General features: G+C 43.7%; 1 protein-coding gene across 4 annotated transcripts in view; it reads left to right on the top strand.

The window, feature by feature from the left end:
- The window catches only part of PLEKHA1 (pleckstrin homology domain containing A1), a 96,564-nt gene extending 76,121 nt beyond the window's left edge, over positions 1-20,443 (top strand). Inside the window, exons 9-12 of one of the 4 annotated variants that reach the window (XM_030202582.1) lie at positions 2,131-2,195; positions 11,190-11,253; positions 11,486-11,575; positions 19,909-20,443. In XM_030202582.1, coding sequence (XP_030058442.1) covers positions 2,131-2,195; positions 11,190-11,253; positions 11,486-11,575; positions 19,909-20,211 — 522 coding nt within the window. In that variant the 3' untranslated portion in view covers positions 20,212-20,443. Of the gene's footprint in view, positions 1-2,130; positions 2,196-11,189; positions 11,254-11,485; positions 11,614-19,893 lie in introns of all 4 variants that reach the window. The other 3 variants (XM_030202581.1, XM_030202585.1, XM_030202584.1) reach the window with 3 other exon arrangements.
- Positions 20,444-21,214: the final 771 nt, after the last annotated feature.

Raw genomic sequence — 21,214 nt, 5'->3', positions numbered from 1 at the left:
AGCCTTTAAGGAAGGTATTCTCATCTTTCAAAAGTGCCTTGTGTTGACACCTCTTCCCAGAACCTAGAAGAATCAGTTTTACCTCTGGAAATATAACTTGTCATTTGGGATTTTGAAAAGAACAACCGTAAGGGTCAGATCACAAAGAACTCTTTCAAATAATATCTGCTATCTTAATATTTTGCTGAACCTTTTGGGCGTTATCAGCAAAGGAAATCAGGTCCAGCTGGTGACCTGTTTCATGATTTTAAGGTGGTGGGATTCCTCCATGGGGAGGGGCTGTTTTCATGAAGATTTGAGGAAGGCAAACAAATGCTATGAAAACATCGTCTTCCTACGCCCAAAAGTGGTGGCATATTCTGTCCTGGGTCCAGTACTTTTGCCTGAAGGTCTAATTAGAGTTTGTTATCCGAAACGTCTTCAGTTTGCTTTTCGCCTGCTTTATCGGTTTGCCATGTGTGCTAAATGCAGGTTGAGCTTGTGGAGCAAAAGGAATAGGGGAGTAACTTTTCCAAAGTGCAGTTTTGTTCCCAGGGACACTTTTTTGATAAGATGCTGTTAATAAACCTAAAATCCTACAGTCATCTAGAACAAACCGAGTCTTAAGCTACGAATTGGCAGAATCCATTTTCTACTGGGCAGGCTAAGCTGCTTCCCCAGTATAGATGCCCCAACTTTGTGGGGGTTTTTTTTCTAGAGGTCTTGTAGTTACTACTGACTCCTTCACAAATGTGATATAGTCCTGAGCTTTTCTTAGGATATTCTCTTAACAGTGTTCAAAAGCAAACTTTCAACATATGTATATTCTCCAGGTTTCTTTTGGAGCATCTTACCCTGGTGTGGTGACTGATTACTTGATATTGGGTCCTTTCCACCCCATTACTGCTGCGTTTTGCTTTTGTGGAGAGTGTGAACCCCATTTGGCTTTTTGACATTCAAGAAGCACATTTATTTTCCTGGTCATAATTTTACTGTAAATATTTGTGATAATTTAAGGCAGACTGCCTGTCAAAAGGTTTGTTGCCAATCCATATCACAGGAAAGAACTCTCTTACTTTTATTTTTCCATTAGCTGGAAATATCCAACCCCTTATTTATTAAGTTGATATACAGCCTCTTTCGAGCCTTATAGCGCTAATGGGCCAATGCAGAAAGGTACTGTGACAGAAGTGCAGTTAACCAGCGGTCTTGGCACTTGTTAAAGGCCCCAGGATGTAGAAAGGGTTTTTTTGTGCTATTTATTCTCGTGTGGTAGATATCGGAGCACAGCATGTTAAAATGCACGGTAAAGAGGCTGTTATTTACTGTGTGAGAAATAGACTGCCAGGTCTGAGCCCCCCCCCCCCCCTCAGTTTTCTGCATGGTTTTCTACAGTCCTAATCAGTTCAGGACTAGGGTATAGCGTGATCGTCATCTTGCCTTGACAGGTACGTAAATACTCATTGCCTTACCATCATTTTGGGTGACTTAGCATAAGTGCTATGTGTCTGATTTAAACTGTTCCTACTGCTGCCAAATATAATAAATTAGCTTTTGTATTTTTATAATATCTGAGCCTTATGTCCTGTTCTTTTCAGTTTGGGCTCTAAGAGCTTGGGTCTAAAGTTAGAGGAATGTTTGTGACCTGATCAAAAATCAAGAGTGCTACCTTACCTTATTTGTACGTTCCCTCATTGCCTGCCCTCTACCTGGGGTAAGGTAATTGGGTTAGCCCCACAGAGCTGAGGCAGGGACACCTCCCGTTCCTCTTTCCAAATGTTCTCACTCCTCCCATAAGATCCCAGAACCTGCCTTGCTTTATTTTCTTTCCCCCTCGTCTCTTCTCTCTTCCTGTTTGTTCTGTTCCCATCCTCCCTTTCCACTTCCCAACCCTGATTCCCCCAGTCTCCCAAAAGAGCAGAATAACATTTTCAGCCACAAAGGAAGATTTATGCGTAATATGCATTGTATTTTTTCAAAGAAACCGCCTTTATGCATGATTTCAGGAACTGGTATGGAATGTGTCCCTGAGTTGCTGCAGGAATCCTGAAGGCAGTAGTTAAAGTATGCCAGCACCCTCCAAACTAATGGAATTGCAGAGAAGCACTGTGCTACGTTGTACATTTCTTTTTCTGTGTGTTTATTTTCCAGGACAAAGATCCGCTTAGGATAATTCCTCTGAAAGATGTTCATAAAGTGCAGGAGTGTAAGCAGAGGTGAGAACGGGAGGGCCTGGTGTTCCCGCATATGGTAGTCAATTCCTCCTTATTGTTTGAAGTTTTGTTTTTAATAAAGTGGTGTAACCATGTCAGTCCACTTTTAAAGGTGATAAATAGAAAGAAAAGAAAGCGAGATGATACCTTTTTTATTGGACTAAGTTATACATTTTTTTGGTTAGCTTTCAAAGGCAAGATCACCTTCTTCAGATCAATTGCAGTTTACCCTGAAGCTGGTGGTTTTCTATATATACATATACTGCCTTATATGCACTGTTTGTGTCCCGCGTGGATTACTGTGATCTATGCCAGTTTACCAAATCCCAGTTAAAAAGAGTCCAAACGCTCCAGAACTGTGCTGCACGCTTTCTTTGTAAAGCGAACAGGCGAGAACACACCTCCCTTTTATTGTACCAGTTACACAAGCTTCCAATTAAATTTCGACACTGATCAAAACACAGTCAAATATGACGTAACTGGAGAGAAGACACTAAGGAAAAGTACGTCACTAGCTCGGAGAAGAGGCAGAGCAGGGAGAGGATATGATAGACGTACAGAAATCCTGAGTAGGATAGATTGGGTGATTTAGGCCTTTGATTTCTACTATGGTCTTCTTTTTTTCTTGTGTTTCCCCCCCCCCCCCCCCCTCGTGCATTTATAATTGTAAAATGCTTAGATACTGATTTTGCAGTATATCAAAAATGAAGTGTGAAAAGTGAATCAATTATTTACTCTTCTAAAAGGTTGAAGGATAGGAAACAGAGAGTGGGGTTAAATGGGCAGTATTCACAATGGAGAAGGGTAGTTAGTGGGGTTCCTCAGGGGTCTGTGCTAGGACCGCTGCTTTTTAATATATTTATAAATGATTTAGAGATGGGAGTAACTAGCGAGGTAATTAAATTTGCTGATGACACAAAGTTATTCAAAGTCGTTAAATCGCGACAGGATTGTGAAAAATTACAAGAGGACCTTACGAGACTGGGAGACTGGGCGGCTAAATGGCAGATGACGTTTAATGTGAGCAAGTGCAAGGTGATGCATGTGGGAAAAAAGAACCCGAATTATAGCTACGTCATGCAAGGTTCCACGTTAGGAGTTACGGACCAAGAAAGGGATCTGGGTGTCGTCGTCGATAACACACTGAAACCTTCTGCTCAGTGTGCTGCTGCGGCTAAGAAAGCAAATAGAATGTTGGGTATTATTAGGAAAGGTATGGAAAACAGGTGTGAGGATGTTATAATGCCGTTGTATCGCTCCATGGTGCGACCGCACCTTGAGTATTGTGTTCAATTCTGGTCGCCACATCTCTAGAAAGATATAGTAGAATTGGAAAAGGTGCAGCGAAGGGCGACTAAAATGATAACGGGGATGGGACGACTTCCCTATGAAGAAAGACTAAGGAGGCTAGGGCTATACAGCTTGGAGAAGAGACGGCTGAGGGGAGACATGATAGAGGTATATAAAATAATGAGTGGAGTGGAACAGGTGGATGTGAAGCGTCTGTTCACGCTTTCCAAAAATACTAGGACTAGGGGGCATGCGATGAAACTACAGTGTAGTAAATTTAAAACAAATCGGAGAAAATTTTTCTTCACCCAACGTGTAATTAAACTCTGGAATTCGTTGCCGGAGAAAGTGGTGAAGGCGGTTAGCTTAGCAGAGCTTAAAAAGGGGTTGGACGGATTCCTAAAGGTCAAGTCCATAAACCTTGTCTACTAAACGGACTTGGAAAAATCCAAAATTCCAGGAATAACATGTACAGAATGTTTGTACGTTTGGGAAGCTTGCCAGGTGCCCTTGGCCTGGATTGGCCGCTGTCGTGGACAGGATGCTGGGCTCGATGGACCCTTGGTCTTTTCCCAGTGTGGCATTACTTATGTACTTATGTAAAGACTATTGGATACACCATGAAGGTACATAGTAATACTTTTAGAACAAATAGACAATATTTTTTCCACAATTAAGCTCTGAAATTAGTTGCCAGAGGATGTGGTAATGTTGCTGGGTTTAAAAAAAGGTTTGGACTAATTCCTGGGTGTAAAGTCCATAAACTGTTAAAGTGGACCTAGGAGAGAAGCCACTGTGTATCCCTGGGAGGTAGGTAGGATGGAATCTTGCTACTTTGGGGGATTTTGCCAGATACTTGTGACCTGGATCGGCCACTGTTAGAAGCAGGATACTGAATCTTTGGTCTGACCCAGTACAGCTGTTCTTGCGTCATTTTTAACTTTCAAAAGGGAATTCAGTGTAAGGATACTGGTTGGCATGGAGTAAATAGATCTGCAGCTTGGGCTTAATACCCTGCAAAACATGGTCCGTGTAGGCAGCGGATCTGGGGATCTATCACAAAGCTAAGTAGCTGAATAAGTTTTAACATATAACTGAATATGTGAGTAATAAAGAGAGGGATTACATAGAGCCTACCAATGAAGAGGCAGGCGAGCCGTGAGCTTATAGCCCATGTGAAAAGAGTGGCTGCTGAGGTCAGTGAGATATAAGAAGTACATCTTGTTGGAAAAGTTTGAAGCGTGCTGAGCTTGTGTGTGGTCAGTGTTTAAAAGGTGGCTCAGACCAGATGTATTTCATATGTTAAAGGGGAAGGAAGGCCAAACAATTGCCAGCATGGTTTAAAAAAACAGCTAGGTGGAAGAGCTACTATAGCTAAAAGGACAAGTAGATTCAAATGAAGAAGATAGGAAAAAAAGCATAAGCACAGGCATCTTAGATACAAAGCAAAATAGAGAATTTGAAAAGAAACTTTCCAAAAGAGGCAAAAAGTTATAAAACTTTTCCTAAATACTTCATTTATTTTACAAACTTGAACTCCGCATTATCTACCATTCTGAGCAGGGGACAAAAAAAACGTACATAATTCACTCAAGCAACATAAAACAAAACTCCACTTAAAACAACCAGCAATAAAACTGCATCAGCTCTCACCATCTAACAGCTTAACCCCTGCACTCAAATATATAGTAACATATATACATATATACATATATACATAGAGTAGATGACGGCAGGAAAAAAGACCTGCACAGTCCATCCAGTCTGCCTAACAAGACAACTCATGTGTGCTACTTTTTGTGTATACCCTACTTTGACCTGTACCTATGCTCTTCAGGGCACAGACCGTATAAGTCTGCCCAGCACTATCCCCGCCTCCCACCACCGGCTCTGGCACAGACCGTATAAGTCTGCCCAGCACTATCCCTGCCTCCCAACCTCCAGTCCCGCCTCCCAACCACCGGCTCTGGCACAGACCGTATAACTCTGCCCAGCACTGTCCCCGCTGCCCACCACCGGCTCTGGCACAGACCGTATAAATCAGCCCAGCACTATCCCTGGTTCCCAACCTCCAGTCACGCCTCCCACCACCGGCTCTGGCACAGACCGTATAACTCTGCCCAGCACTATCCCCGCCTCCCAACCACCAGTCTCGCCTCCCACCACCAGCTCTGGCACAGACCGTATAAGTCTGCCCAGCACTATCCCCGCCTCCCAACCACCAGTCTCTCCTCCCAACCACCGGCTCTGGCACAGACCGTATAACTCTGCCCAGCACTATCCCTGCCTCCCAACCACCAGTCCCACCTCCCACCACCGGCTCTGGCACAGACTGTATAAGTCAGCCCAGCACTATCCCTGCCTCCCAACCTCCATTCCCTCCTCCCACCACCGGCTCTGGCACAGACCGTATAAGTCAGCCCAGCACTATCCCCGCCTCCCACCACCAGCTCTGGCACAGACCGTATAACTCTGCCCAGCACTATCCCTGCCTCCCAACCACCAGTCCCGCCTCCCACCACCAGCTCTGGCACAGACCGTATAAGTCTGCCCAGCACTATCCCCGCCTCCCAACCACCAGTCCCGCCTCCCAACCACCGGCTCTGGCACAGACCGTATAACTCTGCCCAGCACTATCCCTGCCTCCCAACCATCAGTCCCGCCTCCCACCACCAGCTCTGGCACAGACCGTATAAGTCTGCCCAGCACTATCCCTGCCTCCCAACCACCAGTCCCGCCTCCCACCACCGGCTCTGGCACAGACCGTATAACTCAGCCCAGCACTATCCCCGCCTCCCAACCACCGGCTCTGGCACAGACCGTATAACTCTGCCCAGCACTATCCCTACCTCCCACCACCGGCTCTTAAATAATCCTTAAGATGTTTCTTAAAACTGAAATAAGAAGACTGTATATGCAACTCCAGGGGCACCTGCTATTAAAAAAAAAAAAATAGAAGCCCTAGAGCTAATTCTCGCTTCATGAAATGAGAGGACAGACAATATATGATTCTCCGCTGACTGCAGCACACAAAGTGAGCAGTAAGGATGAAATAAAAAATACAAAAACTGAAGGTGCCTCCTTATTCAAAACTCTATAAACCAAATAACAACATTTTGAAATGAACCCTTCAAAGAATTGATACCCAGTTCAACAGCTGTAATTTGCTTAAATATGGACAAAACAGAACCATAAGTGTTGCCATACAGGGACAGACTGAAGTTCTATGAAGCCCAATATCCCGTTTTCAGCAGTGGCCAATCCAGGTCACAAGTACCTGGCAAAATCTCAGAACAGTAAAACAGATTTTTTTGCGGCTTCTCCTAGAAATAAGCAGTAGATTTTCCCAAGTCCATCCTAACAATGGCTTATGGACTTTTCTTGTAGGAAATTATCCAAGCCTTTTTAAAACCCTGCTAAGCTAACTGCTTTTACCACATTCTCTGGCAACAAATTCCAGAGTTTAATTGCACAAATCGCAAGATGGGCATCCTTCTCACAGGGTCGCCCAAATCGGCATAATCGAAAGCCGATTTTGGGCATCCTCAACTGCTTTCCGTCACGGGGACGACCTAAGTTCACAGGGACACGTCAGAAGCGTAGCGAAGGCGGGACTGGGGCGTGCTCGACTGATAATGGAAAAAAGAAGGGCGTCCCTGACGAACACTTGGACGACTTTACTTGGTCCTTTTTTTTTTTTTTTTTAACGACCAAGCCACAAAAGTGTGCCCTAAATGACCAGATGACCACCGGAGGGAATTGGGGATGACCTCCCCTTACTCCCCCAGTGGTCACTAACCCCCTCCCACCCTCAAAAAAATGTTTAAAAAATATTTTTCCAGCCTCTATGCCAGTCTCAAATGTCATACCCAGCTCCATCACAGCACTATGCAGGTCCCTGTAGCAGTTTTTAGTGGGTACTGCAGTGCACTTCAGGCAGGCAGACCCAGGCCCATCCCCCCCTACCTGTTACACTTGTGGTGGTAAATGTGAGCCCTCCAAAACCCACCAGAAACCCACTGTACCCACATGTATGTGCCCCCCCCTTCACCCCTAAGGGCTATGGTAGTGGTGTACAGTTCTGGAGAGTGGGTTTTGGGTGGGGGGGGGGGGAGGTTGGGGGGCTCAGCACACAAGGTAAGGGAGCTATGCACCTGGGAGCTTTTTCTGAAGTCTACTGCAGTGCCCCCTAGGGTGCCCGGTTGGGGGGACCAGTGCACTACGAATGCTAGCTCCTCCCATGACCAAATGGCTTGGATTTGGTTGTTTCTGAGATGGTCGTCCTCGGTTTCCATTATTGTCGAAAATCGGGGATGACCATCTCTAAGGATAAACTAAATTTCGCGATTTGGGCGTCCCCAACCATATTATCGAAACGAAAGATGGGTGTCCATCTTGTTTCAATAATACGGGTTTCCCCGCCCCTGTCTGGGGACGTCCTGCGAGGACATCCTCAGGAAAACTTGGGCATCCCTTTCGATTATGCCCCTCCATGTATATTATGATCCACAGTGTCGAAGGCTGCCGAGAAATCGAGCAACACTGGTATCACGGCAGATCCCCGTCACAGTTCTGTGCAGAACATCAAGAAGGGACACAAGAATTGTATCTGTTATATACCCAGGTCTGAAGCCTAGATTGACCTGGGTCTAGCCAATTAATTTTAATAAGCCAGTCGTTGAGTTGAATGCAGATTGGTCGGTAGTTTTGCAGCTTGTCCTGGTCAAGGGAACTCTTTTTCTGGAGAGGGCATACCACAGCTCATTTTAGTGTTGTTTCAGCTGCCCTTCCTTCCACAAGAGATGAGTTAACAATTTTAGTCACCCATTCAGTGAGGCCTATGCTCACGTGTTGTACTATCTTTGCTGGGCAAAGGTCAAGAGGGCAGGTTGTAGGCCGTAGACCTTTCAGGAATTTTTCAAGAGCTTCCTCTGTGACCTGGTTGAATGAGTCCAGAAAATGGTGACTGTTATAACAACGCTGACAAGCAATGCTGTTAAAAAGAAAAGAACCCAGAAATGATGTCACACATGCAACTTTATTACACAGAACAACTTACAAAATACTGTTCCACTCAGTGTAGTCATTAAGCCCTTTTGATTCCACTGCTTTTAACTCAAAAATCCAGTATTGCTCACAGTATGTCAAGTGAGCTTCTTTATCACCCTGAAAATATAGAGGAATTTTATGAATGATAAGCCAACGGAGATCATCAAATATGTGATTCATGGAAATACAGTGGGAGACCATAGGGACTGAAAGTTCTTTTCTTTTTAACAGCGTTGCTTGTCGGCGTTGTTCCAGTCGCCATTTTGTGCTTCAGCGGTGTTCCATGCGTCCTTGAAAACTACATACTTTACCAACAAAATTAAAGGTCTCCATCATGCTTCCAGTATTTATTTATTTTCAACATTTTATTTATAGCACTTACATCCTGCATGATATAAAATTCTCAGTGGATAACAAATATACAGTGGGGGAAATAAGTATTTGATCCCTTGCTGATTTTGTAAGTTTGCCCACTGACAAAGACATGAGCAGCCCATAATTGAAGGGTAGGTTATTGGTAACAGTGAGAGATAGCACATCACAAATTAAATCCGGAAAATCACATTGTGGAAAGTATATGAATTTATTTGCATTCTGCAGAGGGAAATAAGTATTTGATCCCTCTGGCAAACAAGACCTAATACTTGGTGGCAAAACCCTTGTTGGCAAGCACAGCGGTCAGACGTCTTCTGTAGTTGATGATGAGGTTTGCACACATGTCAGGAGGAATTTTGGTCCACTCCTCTTTGCAGATCATCTCTAAATCATTAAGAGTTCTGGGCTGTCGCTTGGCAACTCGCAGCTTCAGCTCCCTCCATAAGTTTTCAATGGGATTAAGGTCTGGTGACTGGCTAGGCCACTCCATGACCCTAATGTGCTTCTTCCTGAGCCACTCCTTTGTTGCCTTGGCTGTATGTTTTGGGTCATTGTCGTGCTGGAAGACCCAGCCACGACCCATTTTTAAGGCCCTGGCGGAGGGAAGGAGGTTGTCACTCAGAATTGTACGGTACATGGCCCCATCCATTCTCCCATTGATGCGGTGAAGTAGTCCTGTGCCCTTAGCAGAGAAACACCCCCAAAACATAACATTTCCACCTCCATGCTTGACAGTGGGGACGGTGTTCTTTGGGTCATAGGCAGCATTTCTCTTCCTCCAAACACGGCGAGTTGAGTTCATGCCATAGAGCTCAATTTTTGTCTCATCTGACCACAGCACCTTCTCCCAATCACTCTCGGCATCATCCAGGTGTTCACTGGCAAACTTCAGACGGGCCGTCACATGTGCCTTCCGGAGCAGGGGGACCTTGCGGGCACTGCAGGATTGCAATCCGTTATGTCGTAATGTGTTACCAATGGTTTTCGTGGTGACAGTGGTCCCAGCTGCCTTGAGATCATTGACAAGTTCCCCCCTTGTAGTTGTAGGCTGATTTCTAACCTTCCTCATGATCAAGGATACCCCACGAGGTGAGATTTTGCGTGGAGCCCCAGATCTTTGTCGATTGACAGTCATTTTGTACTTCTTCCATTTTCTTACTATGGCACCAACAGTTGTCTCCTTCTCGCCCAGCGTCTTACTGATGGTTTTGTAGCCCATTCCAGCCTTGTGCAGGTGTATGATCTTGTCCCTGACATCCTTAGACAGCTCCTTGCTCTTGGCCATTTTGTAGAGGTTAGAGTCTGACTGATTCACTGAGTCTGTGGACAGGTGTCTTTCATACAGGTGACCATTGCCGACAGCTGTCTGTCATGCAGGTAACGAGTTGATTTGGAGCATCTACCTGGTCTGTAGGGGCCAGATCTCTTACTGGTTGGTGGGGGATCAAATACTTATTTCCCTCTGCAGAATGCAAATAAATTCATATACTTTCCACAATGTGATTTTCCGGATTTAATTTGTGATGTGCTATCTCTCACTGTTACCAATAACCTACCCTTCAATTATGGGCTGCTCATGTCTTTGTCAGTGGGCAAACTTACAAAATCAGCAAGGGATCAAATACTTATTTCCCCCACTGTATTCTCAATGCAAAAACATACCCCAAATCCATCAGTTCATTGTATAAGTTGAACGATTAATACAGGTATACAAACACTTCAGACAGTGGTTTTGGTTTCTGTTAATTTGCTCAGCAGTTGACTGTGATAATTTGCTACCTGTGAAGTCTGTCTTCCCTTTGTTTTAAATGTACCTGGTTACTTTTGCTTTTATTGCAACCTCACTATCAGGATGTCCTAACTTCCCTATTTTGCTATCAGCCATGCGCTGTGGAACCTTCCACTCTCCGCTTTCTCCCAGATTCTAGTTTAAAAGCTGCTCTGTCTCCTTTTTAAATGTTGATACCAGGAGCCTGGCCTTCCAAAATAGGTCCTACCTTCGCCACAGTATTGTCCAGTTCCTAAAAAAAAAAATCTAAATCCCTTCCTGTGCACCATCATCTCATTCACATATTCAGACTCGGGAGCTCTGCCTCTCCCGTCTCTTGGGTCCTATATGTGGAATGGGAAGCATTTGAGACTGCTCTGCTTCAAAAGCTTTCCTGTTTCATTGGTACAGGCAAGTTACCAAATAATCCTCATGTCCACTACTAGACTGGTATTCCGTGTCCACTGATTAGTGGGGTTATTGTGCTGATTGTGGCTGTTTGGTCTTTTTTGCAGTGATAACATGTTGAGAGACAATCTTTTTGAAATTGTAACGACCTCTCGAACATTCTACGTTCAGGTAAGCCTCCACTTAGAGCTGTCGCAAGGTAGGTGGACATTTTGGTGGGATGGAGTTTCCGTGAATCATTAAAAAAAATTCACAAAGTCAGCTAGATAATAGCGGCTTAAAACTTCTTACCGATTAGTAGAGCATCTGAACTGGTAATATGTTCAGCAGGCTGCCCCTGAAGTTTTGCGTATGTGATATAAATCCTGCAGGTGATTGACTGTTGCCTCCTTTCTCTCTGCAGGCAGACAGTCCCGAGGACATGCACTGTTGGATCAAAGCAATTTCTGGGGCCATTGTGGCCCAGCGTGGGCCAGGCCGATCAGCTGCTTCTGTAGGTGTTTCCTTCCATGACTTCCTGCCGTGCTCTCTGTACGTCAGGTGCAGCGCTGCCTGGGTGTAACATTTCTTCTCTTAGGTCCCTGGTTTTAGTTCTGAATTAGGGTCAAATGGAAACCTTTTTTGCATCTGACCCAGTGTTTTGGGGAGGGATGGGTTGCAGGGACTAGATGTTGTGTAACAGAGTTCAGTAAACGCTCTGCCCACAGGGAGTTTCATAACAGTATTGATACATTGCTGAATGGTTTTACAGATGGGTTACAGAATCCCCTACGTAGTATTAGGGGTGAGGACTGGGTGGACCATAAAATTACTTGGTGATAGTGGAGTGGGAAGGGTATTGAGCGAGGCTTGGATGATGGCTAGAAAGGTTGGATCACTACATTAATGTCCTAAAAAGAACTTCACTTGCTACTTGTAGGATTTGTGCAATATATAGCAACCCAACAAGGTCTGTGTTTTGTGGGCACTGCCTCTGAATATATTATTTAAAAAGATACTGTGTTAAATGCATTTATTTAACTCTTTGAATAAGCACCTGCCTACCTTTTACTTGCTTGCGCTGTTCTTGACTCAGTGCTTGCAAAATGGCCGCCTCGTTTGTTTGAGCTGTTACGTAACCCTTTCACATGGACCATTTTGTTTGCCAGTCCCTTGACAATTGATAGTTTATAAGACATTTAGCTGCATTTTGCCCTTTAAAAATATTCCCATATATTAGGATATGGACAAATAGGGGCTGGGATAGAGGTGTGGCAGGCACGGTCTCTTGAATTTACCCACATAATGCTGTACAGTGATACCTCGGTTTTCCTTGATAATCCGTCCGAAAACAATCAACGAAAACCGAAACAGACGAAAACCGAGGCAATTATTTCCATATGAATCAATGTAAATCCAATGAGCAGGAGAACGTGTGGGTTGCCCTTTGTTTTCACAAAATTAGCAGCGAAAACCGAGGCAACCAACGAAATCCGAGACAAATTTTTCACTGAAAAAAATCAATGAAAACCGAAACTGACGATAACCGAAGTCAACGAAAACCTGTATTTGGTGCTTTCTGGCTAAATTTGAATAACCAGAACTTGGTCCTCAGCCAACCCTGCGCTCACTGGCATCCCCAAGCATCTCCCTCCTTTAATACAGGGCTAAATTTAAAATTCTATGTCTGATCTTCAAGGCCCTTAAAGAAATGGCCCAGAGTACTTGAAGAACAGGAGATCTCCCTCTACACACCTCCAAGGTCAATAAGGTCCTCCCAAGGAGTATCCCAAACCGCACCCTCTCCAAAGGACATCACATGATGTGATACAGTACAATACAATAAAAATTTATATTCTGCTACATACCATTACTGGATCCGTGTGGATTAGAATAATTAAAAAGACTAGGTAATAGAGAGCTGCACAGAAACAGGGTTAGTGGGGATCCCCTCCAGGTCCGCAGGGATGGACCCAGGTCCTGTGGGGTTCTCGTGGAAGTGCAGGTAAGCCTTCCCTCCCTCCACCCTCCATCCCTCCCACCCCACCCCGAGCCTCAGGGCACTCTCCCCGAACGTACCTCAGTGCACCCTAGTGGTCTAGTGGCCTCTTCGGGGCAGGAAAGATTTCCAGTCTTCCTGCCCGTTGACACTGATCCACTCGCTGCTGAGACTTCAAGTGGCAGCCTCACGACACTTCCTTTTGAAGTCTCGGCAGCCATTTAAAACAAGAAGCAGCGAGAGGATCAGTGGCAGGGTGCATTGAGGTATGTTCAGAGAGGGCACCCTGACCTCAGTGCTGGAGGAGAGGGGAGATAGATGGATTGGTGGGAGGGGCTTTAAAAAGGTGGTTGAAGTATGGGTGCAGGGAGGGAGAGGGGCTGGGAAAAAAAGGTTGGTAAGGGGTACATACATGGGAGGGAAGGGAAAAGGGGGAAATAGAGCATATGTGTAGTAGTAGTAGTATATGGGATGGAGAGTAGAAGAGAGAGGGACATGCTTCTCATGGAAGGAAAAGAAAGGGGGACATGCTCATGGATGTTTGCTTTTTTGAAAATGTACATTTAAAAAAAAATTTGTATATAGCAGAGTATGGAAAAAATGCATTTGTTAATTTTACCAGTATTTTCAGTGCTTATAGAATCTGGCTTTCTTGGGTGAAAGGGGGGGTCAAGGTGATTATGCGGCAGGGTATGATACGATACGGGGCTAGGTGGGCCGGGGTGGGGATGGAAAGTTTACTTGTGGTGGGGGCGGGTTAGATTTCTGTTCCCGTGCAGCTTTCTACTAAATGGATACCTCATACATATAACTATAAATGTAATCTAAGCAAATGGGTTTTTAGCAGTTTACGAAAACGTAAATAATTATGAGTTAATCTTAACTCCAGCATTGTGCTGAAATATAAGCAAAACCCATAACATGGATTGATTTATATCTAATTCCTTTGGTTGTAGGAAAGTACAATAAACCTTGGTCTCACAACCCAATTTCCCCAGCATAAGGATATCTGTCAAATAATCAGTAACAAACCCATAAAATGCCTTATGTACTAAAGTAGATAAACCGACAGCGAGCCTCCAGTGAAAGGTAATGGAGGCTTCTCAATAAAGGTAAAACATGATCTTATCATGAATTTGTAGACCGCAGTTGTCCCAATGAGATGTTCAAGGCAGTTAACCGAAGAGTGACTCAAACAATATGAGGAATTACAGCAAAGTAAATACAAATGGTACAAGTAAGAAGTTATCATACAAAAAAGCCTTAACGTTTTTTACGTAAATTCATGTAATATGTCTCGGAACGAATTTGCAGGGCAAGAGTGTTCCAAATGGAGCTTATACGATACCAAAACAATGCCTCGAACTGGCACTTAAGATGAATTTCCTTGATTGCTGGAAATTTCAATAGAAAGTAATTACATAATCTTGAAGAAAAGTACATATTAGGAAATGTTTGAATGAGTAAAATAGATGTATTAACTAATTCAAAACAGTGCGAATGAGGAAGAAGAATCTAAATACCAAAAACAATGCTTGTTAAGCATTAGATTAAACTGCTTTAAGGTGTGAGGAAAAGCCTCAAAGAGCTCCAGGCAAAAACACCCTCAGAGCTATAGGACTCTCCATCATCGGCAGCAAAACCTCTCCACCTCTTTTGCAAATTATTCTTTAAATTTTTAAATTATTTAAACAGCTATCTTTAAATAATTATTTCTTAAGGAAGACCATACTTCCAGTTCAATAATATTGCATCTTAACTACTCAATCTACTGTTAAATAAATCATAATGCACTTCTCTGGCTGTCTTTTGCCGCCCACATACTACTCGGACCGACGCTGGCCAGCGTTTCGCTCTTGCTGTTTCAGAGTCGGGTTTTTTTTCCCAACTGAAGTGGACAGAGTCAGTTGGCAAAGAGCGTACCCTGACAGAGTAAAGCCACTTGACTCTGTCCACTAGTTGAAAGAAAACCTCGACTTTGAAACAGCAAAAGTGAAACACTGGCCAACATCGGTCCGGGTAGTAGATGGATGGCAAAAGACAGCCAGATAAGTGCGTTGTGATTTATTTAACAGCAGATTGAGTAGTTAAGATGCAATATTATTGAACTGGAAGCATGGTCTTCCTTAAGAAATAATTATTTAAAGATAGCTGTTTAAATAATTTAAAAATGTAAAGAATAATTTGCAGACGAGGTGGAGAGCTTTTGCTTCCAATGATGGAGAGTCGTATAGCTCTGAGGGTGTTTTTGCCTGGAGTTCTTTGAGGCTTTTCCTCCCACCTTAAAGCTGTTTAATCTACTACTACTACTACTTATCATTTCTATAGCTAACGCTGTTTGAATTGTTTGGGGTATTAAAATAGATGTATTACAATATAAAACTTGAAACATCAGAACAATGCGAGCCTTTAGAGGAAGCCAGTGGAAGTTTTGGTAGTAAGAGGAGATTTCGTCAAATTTTCTCAAGCATACTGCTGTTTATTGACAATCAGCTGCATTTTGTATAACAGTTTGGCATTCAGCCGAATATACAAAGAATTACAATAGTCCAGATGAGATATCACCAACTTCAGAACAATTACAGCAAAATGTGATCCTGAAAAACATGAACTCAATAAGTGCAGTTGCCTTATGCGAAAAAAAGTACGCTTCCAGAAACTTTAAGTCTGTGAATCATAAGTAAGAGCAGAATCAAGTATCACTCTCAAAAGTCTCGATTCTTTCTCTGGCCATTGCATACTGCTGCGTTGTACAAACTCTGTAAACGCTGTATTAAGATTAGAAACAGCCAGAATAGAAACGATCACAAATCAAGCTGAGACAGTACCGGCGCATGGACAGTAACTTGAAAATGTTCCTGTGTAATGAACATATTTATGAGCTGTAACTGTCTCAGCTTGACAAAGTCACTGTTGGCAAGTTGCTTAATGTGATTCTTCATAGACAATTGATTATGTAAAATAATCTCTAATACCCTCAGGAATGAGTCTAGTACAAAATGAGAACCCATAATTGTTAATGAAATAATAGCCAGTTCTATCGAAGGAGGAGAAAGCAATGAACCTTTGTTTTGTTGGTGTTTAATTTCATTTTCCGGAGGAGCCCCCACACTCTGGAGTGCACTCTCTGAAAGGCTTTGCAGGACGTTTATCCACTTCTACTCTAGCTAAGATCATTTTCAAGCACTTTTCCGACCTCATGTGCAACTTTCTTTAAATTAGTCCCCTTTGGCTTATCTATCTACATGTTCCATCTTTCTTTACACCCTATGCTGTCTATTAAAATGTTTTATTATGTATTGTGTTGACGTTGTAGCATATTGTGCCATATTGTGTATTGTTGTTTGGATATTTTTACTGCTGTAATTGGCTATTGCTTATGTTTGACTTATTCTTGCTGTACAGCGCCTTGAGTGAATTCCTTCAAAAAGGCGGTGAATAAATCCCAATAAATAAATAATAATGAACGTGTTATTTCCTATATATATATATATATATATATATAAGTAAAAAAATAAACAATGAAGTTTTATTTGATAAAGTTATGAATTAAGGTACAGTAGCCAGATGAAGAGAGGTGAGTCATGAGCTGTTGAGTTGCTCATGTGGAACGTGGCATAAATACAAGATTGTAAGCTCTTTGAGCAGGGACTGTCTTTCTTCTATGTTTGTACAGCGCTGCGTATGCCTTGTAGCGCTATAGAAATGCTAAATAGTAGTAGTAGTAGTAGTAGCGTTATGTATGGACCATGCACAAATCGTCCAAACAGCATGTGAAGCTTTTATTATAAGATTGTTTAGTGCTGGGGCATTAATGTAGTGATTTATTTCCCCCACTATTTAAATATTTGGACCATCATAAGTGATTTATTAGAATAGTAGCATTAGGAGTGTGTGTGTGTGGGGGGGGGGGGGGGGTAGGGTATTAGAATGACTGTATGAATAATTAGAAAATTCTTAATGTAAGAAATGACTTTCTGGATCAGACCAATGGCTTTTCCTGAAGGTGTTGGAGCAGATATCCATTCAGTACAGAGTAGTTGGCATGACCCGCTTGAGAGAATCCTGAACTATTGTCCGAGAAGCTTTTTACAGCTTAGTTTTGTTTCATTACTGCACTATTAAACTGGAAACATTTTTCCAAAATAGACTAGTGGTTAGAAACACAAGGGTTTCTCTTTTCTTTGAGCTATTGTCAGGACCTCCCCTGGGGACAGATTAGATGGAGCAGCAAGGCCCAAGTCAGGGGGAGTAGTGCAGATGTGGAGAGCAGGAGCAGCCACCAAGCACAGCTGGTAAACACAGGGCAGGCCCACCGTGAGCTGGGGGTCTCTGCTGGGCTCTTATGAAGTCATTACACACGCCTCTTGCTGGTCCAAGAGGTGGCCAATTCCTTCTGCCATCAGCTGTAAATTGTCTCTGGTACTCAGGGTCACGAGTTGAATCCTGGAAAATCCCCTAAAATAATGCATTTGACATTGTGTCAGTCTTAAATATTTTGAATGTGTCTACTCGAGTGTTAGACTGCTCAGTGTTGAGAGATCTGGGTCTGTTAGAATCTCTCTGGTACGTACGGGATTTAGAGAGAAAGTTGATGGCAGACAGTTGTTCTGGACGATTTTTACTACGCTTGCAACTGTTTTGCCTGAGAGTTGCTCGTGGGTTAGTTATAAATGAAAGAAAAGGTAAAAATTTGAGACCCCCTTGTAGAAGTGGTACATGGATCCTCTTATCTAAGTGTATTCGTTATGCTTGTAGTCCTGTGACAGATATGAGAAGAATTTGGTTTGGGCTTTTAAAGCATTAACAACTGGGAGCAGGGGTGCCAAACAGAATAGAAATGACCCTTTCCTGGACACAGTGAAGGAGTTTGTTCAATGTCAGGGGTGCTCAGCACCCAGGATTCTTTTTGTATCCTACACATGTGCTCCATTGGGGTTGCCTTTGGTATGAATCCAGAAAACCTGCAGACTGGAGTTCAGGGCTCATTGAAATATGTAAGCTGTGGGAAATTGGGTTTAACACATCGTATCATGGTATGGTTGTTACAGCAGACTTTTGCGTAAAGTGAAGCCTATGTGTGATCAAAACACCCTGCAGTTACTGTTAAAGTGAATGCATTTAACATGATTATGGAGAATCGCGTTACCCCCCAGAGCCTACCCTCTTCCCTTGGCACCTACCAGGTGTCTCTGGTGGTATAGTATTTGTGGAGGGAGCAATCCCATTTCAATGTAGCCTGGGTTCAAAATGGCAGCCATGGCCCCTAGCAATTTAATACTAGAAGTCAGGCTACCAGATAAAGGCAGTTGTTCCAGTAGATCCCAGGAGAATTGGGGGAGGGGTGGTCTTTGGGAATTTTGGATACGATTTGTGGGGGAGGAGTTATAAGACCAGTGGGAACATGATTTGGCACACATCCGTTCCGCCCCCCCTCCCCCCAGCAGAAGGCAGATCTTGATGGTTTGTATCCAGTAATATCAAAGTTTGTATAACATGGCATTGATGAATGCTGGGGAGAATAGGGGGAAGTATCACCAGTGGGACCAAAGGAAGAGGTTAGGCCTCGTGCGGAATAATCGCTAGAGAAAGGATAGAGAAGAGCTGCCATAAATCTTTGCCAAAAGTGGTTGAGTATTTAATGAATTCCTATTGTAATCCATTTTGCACAATCTGCAGAAAAAGCAGAATATCTTGAAATTACTTTTAAATGCCAGAAAGTATAAATGCAGCAAAATGGAAGCCCTAAAAGAAGGATTGTGAATGAAGCTCTTAGATATTTAGGTGTAATGTGTGAAGATATTTGTTACCCAAATCAACAAATTACCAGCAATATTAAAGCTTTAGAGCGAACAACTCTCAATATGCCTTCGGCTGCTCTTCCCTGTTGTCAGCTAAAAAACTTCCTTAGAATATTCTGAATCTAAGCTGGAGCTTTCAAAAATTGCAAGCATTAATATCTCAAAAACAAAACACTGCTCGATATTTTAAATGATTTAACCTGCCAGAAACAGCCGCTGACCAGTTAAATCGGTTGCTTGGGACTATCCTCTAATTTTCAGCAACAATTAACTGGTTATCATCGCTGGAAATTAGTGGTTATCACCCAAGTGAAAACCGGCTATTTTGGGGGCAGACTCGGCACTTAGCCGGTTAACAGCGAAAAACACAGTCCTATCTTTATGTGGCAGCCTGTGGCCGGTTAAGGTCTGAATATTGTCTTGCGATATGTTAGCTGTCGCCGTATAAACTGGATATTCAGGTCTGAAGCTCCGACATGGCCTTGAATATCCAGGAATAATGTTGGGGGCAGTCAACCAAGCATTTAGCACATAATAAGCTTTGAAAGTGCAGACACGCAGGAGGCTTTTACCAGTGTCTGGTACAGGTTTGTGTGCTGTGACTGGAAAGTCAGTGGGCAGGTGGTGTGGTTTTGCTACTGATTGCAAGCGCTGACCCAGACTGGAATATGTGTAGTGCCAGGGCGTGTGTGAAGCATTGGAGATGGGGCTTCTGAGTGGGATGCATTGCTGGGGGGTGCTGCTTACTCCCTGCATGTGCTGACACTTATTGCTTCCCACGTTGGCAATAAGGAATTTGCTTGTTGTGCCTCAGTGACACTGCTGAACAGGGAGTCACTTGTTGCTCAGGATAGAGAGCTGCTTGTCACTGCCTTTATGCGCTGCCAGGGACAGGGAGCTGCTTGTTTCTGCTTTTAGCTGATGGCTCTGCCTCTTTTTTTCCCCCCTCTCTGACTTTTTGTCTTTCAGAGAGTAAAGACTGACCCAGAGTTACTAACATGCCACTAATGACTTGCGTGTGTCTCTGACCAGCACTCCTCTTTACAGGAGCACTTTGGCTCTCCCTTCGAGCTTCACTCTGCTTTCCGCCCTGGCAGGCCCCCAGCACCCAGGGTTGCCAGCTGTACCCCAGTTTCGGGCCCGGATCCCCGACCGCTGGCTTCAGAGAAGCGAGGATTTCACCAATCTAGAGCCAAAACTCAGTCAAGTCAAGTTAAGATGCCGTCTGGTTCTCCAGCAGAGACTACTTGTCAAGTAAGTGAGCAGGACACGGCCCGGTCCTTGCCTCAGGACCCAGCATGTCTCCCACTGGATCTGGATGACGAAAGCCTTCCGGTCAGCGATGTGTGATTGCTACCTTGAAGGGACATGTGGCTGGTGACTCTCTTCCTCTTTGTTATTCCCAGCTCTGTGCAGATGTGCAATCCAGTTCATTTTTAACCACTTTCCTGTGTCAGTCCTCTGGGCGTATTCTGGCTTCTAATGTTTTGGACTTCCCATATTCACTGCCCCTAATTTATCCTGCCTGAAGCAGTAGCTAGTGGTTTATTAACAGCTACTGGAGGCAGGGTCACCAAAACCATATAGGATGTAGTGTAGGCAAAGAGGGGCAGGCAGAGCAATGCTTACATGAGGTAAAAACACATATCAACATGTAGGCAGAACATTTAAAACAGGCACTTAATAAAGGGACGTGTTTCTTCCACATAGTAATGGCTTCTGAAGCACAATCTGTCTTACAGGTTTGGCAAGGATTAGATGGTAAAAGTAGAAAACCAGGTAGGTGACTGATACCGAAGTTTATGTAGTTCTGAAGTGTGCAATAAACCTCACATGGATAGAACAAATCTGCTGTTTCCCTAAGCAAGGACGAGTTGTCACTCCCAAAACTGCCACAATAGAAAGACTCGGGGGACAGCTTTTGTCATCTGCTTGGTACCCCTGTGAGAGGAAGATTGAAAATCACAGTGTTGTGACTCCAAAAGAAGTTTCCCCTTGAGTAATACTCTACACAGACAGACAGACCCACCTTTCTTATACGTCACAACAAAGACAGTGTCTAGCTGTCTGTAATCACAGCGTCATGACGTCCACGTTGAAGAGAAGTGTGGAAGCCATGCAGAAGCAGTGCCCGTTTTCCCTGCTGACTTCAGTGCTCCTTGTTGATGCCCTGCCCTTCTCTCTTTCAGAGTGGCAGAGCCACGTTCAATTTGACTGTATCCATAATGACTGTAGTTTATGCCTTCAGTACAGTATGAACACATGAGAGCTGTCATCTGTGGTGAGGCGTGTGCTGCCCCTTGCAGTGACCACTGAGCTATCCTCTAGATGCTGCTATTGTGAGACATTTAGT

The sequence above is a fragment of the Microcaecilia unicolor genome, chromosome 5 (genome assembly GCF_901765095.1).
Source record: "Microcaecilia unicolor chromosome 5, aMicUni1.1, whole genome shotgun sequence".
In the NCBI taxonomy this organism is placed as follows: Eukaryota; Metazoa; Chordata; class Amphibia; order Gymnophiona; family Siphonopidae; genus Microcaecilia; species Microcaecilia unicolor.
This window is presented reverse-complemented; position numbering and strand designations above follow the sequence as displayed.